Here is a 3115-nt window from a genome sequence, read left to right on the forward strand (position 1 = left end):
TAGTTCTGAGAAAAATTTTTGTGCATGAATTAAATTGGTTGGAGGGCCACATGAGGAAAGGAGATAGAAGGAACAGATTTAGTGAACCATGAGAGTTTGTGGTAATTTAACTCATTTGAATCAAGATTTTTGTCATAAAAACCTATTCACGATTTTTTTTATTTTGTTATATCACTATTTATTAATTAATTATATTTAGATATTAATTTAAATACTAATATTTTAAAAATAATCGGGGGCCCGTCTCAAGGTGGGGCCCTGGACGGTCGCCCGGTCCGTCCTACCTTAGGGCTGCCCCTGGTGGTAAGATGTTCAATTATTCCTATCAACACTTTTTTGGAGTACTAGACTGTTAGACATAGCTTGTCCATTGCGCTTTATCTTATAACTATCGTGTTTTGCAGGTTATTACGTTAGTTTGAAGTTTTATCCGGTGCACACCGAAAAATAACGGTTGCAAGTTCCCACGTCGTAAAAAATTTTTTTGAATTCTCTTGAAATTTCAAATGCATGTAATAAATTATACAGTATAAAAAGTTAAAAATCTAAACACAACTTGGGTTTGCATACACTAACTAGAGTTGAGATTCAAGGAACCTCAGATGTAATTACATACGTATGTCTATATAGGCATCATTTTCTTTGGTAAAATCCTACATCAACCACCCTTTCTTCTCCTCCATCACCATCACTAGGGTTGCATCAGACCACATTCATGCCCTAAATTTCATTCACTACCCACCCCCCCAAAAAAAAAGAAAAAGAAAAAAGAAAAGTACAATCTCCATAATTTCAATTTCACCTCGGAATTGCATTCTTCTTCATAATGTCGACCCTGTTTCAACCGTAGAGGAATTTATTCGAATTGGATCGCCTTAAAAAAGGGGTTAAAAGAAACCATAAGTGGTGCATTTACAGAGATATAATGTTTCCTTCATCAAAGAACGACAACCCTTTCGATTTCTTGTTGAAGAAGCCCTCTTTCCTCTGTGATCAACAAAACCCTAGCTCCAAATTACAAGATGAACTAGTCCCCTTTTTCTTGAACTTCCCTTCTCCCTTTTTCGATGAACACGAAATGCCCTTGAATCAGATTTTGTCTCAGAGTCAGATCATGGCCGCAAATCATCATCTTTATGCAGTTGATCAGATTGAGAATCACAACACCGTCACAAAACCGAATGTTGCGGCCTCAAAGTCCAAGGGGAAAGAAGCTGATCAAGGGATTAATCTCATACCACCGCGGAGACGAAATACTAGCGGGGTACCACGAAAAAGAACTGGCAAGAAAGACAGGCACAGCAAGATTTGCACAGCTCAGGGTATTAGAGACAGGAGGATGAGGTTATCCCTTCAAGTGGCGCGCAAGTTCTTCGATCTTCAAGACATGTTAGGCTTCGATAAAGCGAGCAAAACCATTGAATGGCTCTTCACGAAATCGAAGAAGGCGATTAAGGAGCTGGAGAAAGATCACCATCCACATATTTCTACTAGTGAAGCGAGGAGTGAATCTTTTCTTTCTGAATGTGAAGTCATGTCAGGACTTGAGGAGATTTCCAACAATGATGTCAAAGAAGGTATGATTATTGCAGCGGCTAAAAACATGATCACGGGGCCATCTTGCCTGAATCCAAGCGAGAAAACCGACAAAAGATCGAAGAAAACCGAGTGTATTAATCCCTCTATGAGGGAGTCAAGAGACAAGGCAAGAGCAAGGGCAAGGAGCAGGACAAGAGAGAAAATGATGATCAAATGGTGCAACAAATCAAACCCTAACCAAGAAAATGAAGATGTCCTCAAATTAGAGTCTTTAACCAGCGGATGCCCATTTGAAGGTCATGTTGATCAAGAATCAAGATCCCATGATCAAGAAAACAAGGCCTCACCATTTATGCCGGATTTCAATTCCATCGGGGAGCGGCTATCCTCCGACGAGGGCACGATAGAGAAATTGCTTGGAAACTCAAGAACACCGAGTTCTTGCCCTATTTCGGATTACAGTCACTGCTCCGATTCCGTCCCAGGTTGCTTAGATTCCAACTCTCATTTCATGGGATTCCTAGGAAATTGGGATCTGTTCAGCACTGACAAAATCACTTCATCACCAACAAATCAACCTCCATTTGCAGGTAACCCTATTTCTGTATACTCAGCTGCCGCCCCGAATTTTCAAGATTTTCATCAATAAGCTTATTTTTATTAGGAAGATTAATTATATTATCCTGCTGGTGTATCTGTTATGGTTAGTTATGTTATATATGTAAATAATTTCAGGGGTGATATGCATTTCAGACTAGAGATCGAACTTTTGAAATTTGAATCCCTGTAATGTTTTCTTGTATCATTGGAGGTAAAATAAATATATGATATTATTGTATGGTGCCATTCATTAAAACCTAATAATCTTATGCTATTATGATGACCAACAACTTTTGAATATGTAGCTAGCTATGTGTTGATTTCTCATTGTTTTTTTTTTTTTTGGATGGATTATATTTGGGTGATTTTGATCAAGAGATGTGAAGATCCTGGTTTTATGTTCTTCCATGGTTTGGAGAATTATATATAAAAAAGTAATCATGAAATTTTTATAGAGATTTAGTAATCCTTATAAGGGTTTAAATGGGAAAATTTTGTGCTAATCAACTTAGAAACTCGTGTGCTTGCATTAACTAGGTTTTAAATTATTATTTATAAAGACATCTGAAAAACATAAATGGAGTTATATATTAAGATGAATGGTTAACATATCTGAGAAAGCAATGCTCAATTAGAGAGCAAATCATGCCATTTTGGAAATTATTATTGAGAATAATATTCCATTTGCTATACGCATAAGAGAGCTTGCAATTAATTAAATGACATTATTATAACTTTGAGTTCAATGTATTGAATGTATACATGTATTGAATTCGTGATGGAAAATTTTTATTGGTTTTGAAAGAAGATTTTCATGTATTTTGCATGAAAATTATTGCCAATTTAATTTATGCCCACTAAGAAATGGATTGAGTAAGTTCGAGTCCTCCTCTCTCCCTTTGTAATAAAAAAGAAAGAAAAAGGAATTGGATTGAGTAAAACTTGTTTCATACGTGATAAAATTGATTTATCTACA

General features: G+C 36.4%; 1 protein-coding gene across 1 annotated transcript; it reads left to right on the forward strand.

Moving 5' to 3' along the window:
* The first annotated feature begins 835 nt into the window (after positions 1-835).
* On the forward strand, positions 836-2341 carry LOC140872606 (uncharacterized). The gene has a single exon (XM_073275498.1). It carries the CDS (start codon positions 926-928, stop codon positions 2186-2188), a length of 1263 nt encoding a protein of 420 aa, XP_073131599.1. The 5' UTR covers positions 836-925; the 3' UTR covers positions 2189-2341.
* Positions 2342-3115: the final 774 nt, after the last annotated feature.

The sequence above is a fragment of the Henckelia pumila genome, unplaced genomic scaffold, assembly GCF_033568475.1.
Source record: "Henckelia pumila isolate YLH828 unplaced genomic scaffold, ASM3356847v2 CTG_466, whole genome shotgun sequence".
Lineage (NCBI taxonomy): Eukaryota > Viridiplantae > Streptophyta > Magnoliopsida > Lamiales > Gesneriaceae > Henckelia > Henckelia pumila.

Excerpts from the sequence above, each read along its gene's own strand:
- LOC140872606 (XM_073275498.1), top strand. The coding sequence starts at position 926 with ATGTTTCCTTCATCAAAGAACGACAACCCTTTCGATTTCTTGTTGAAG.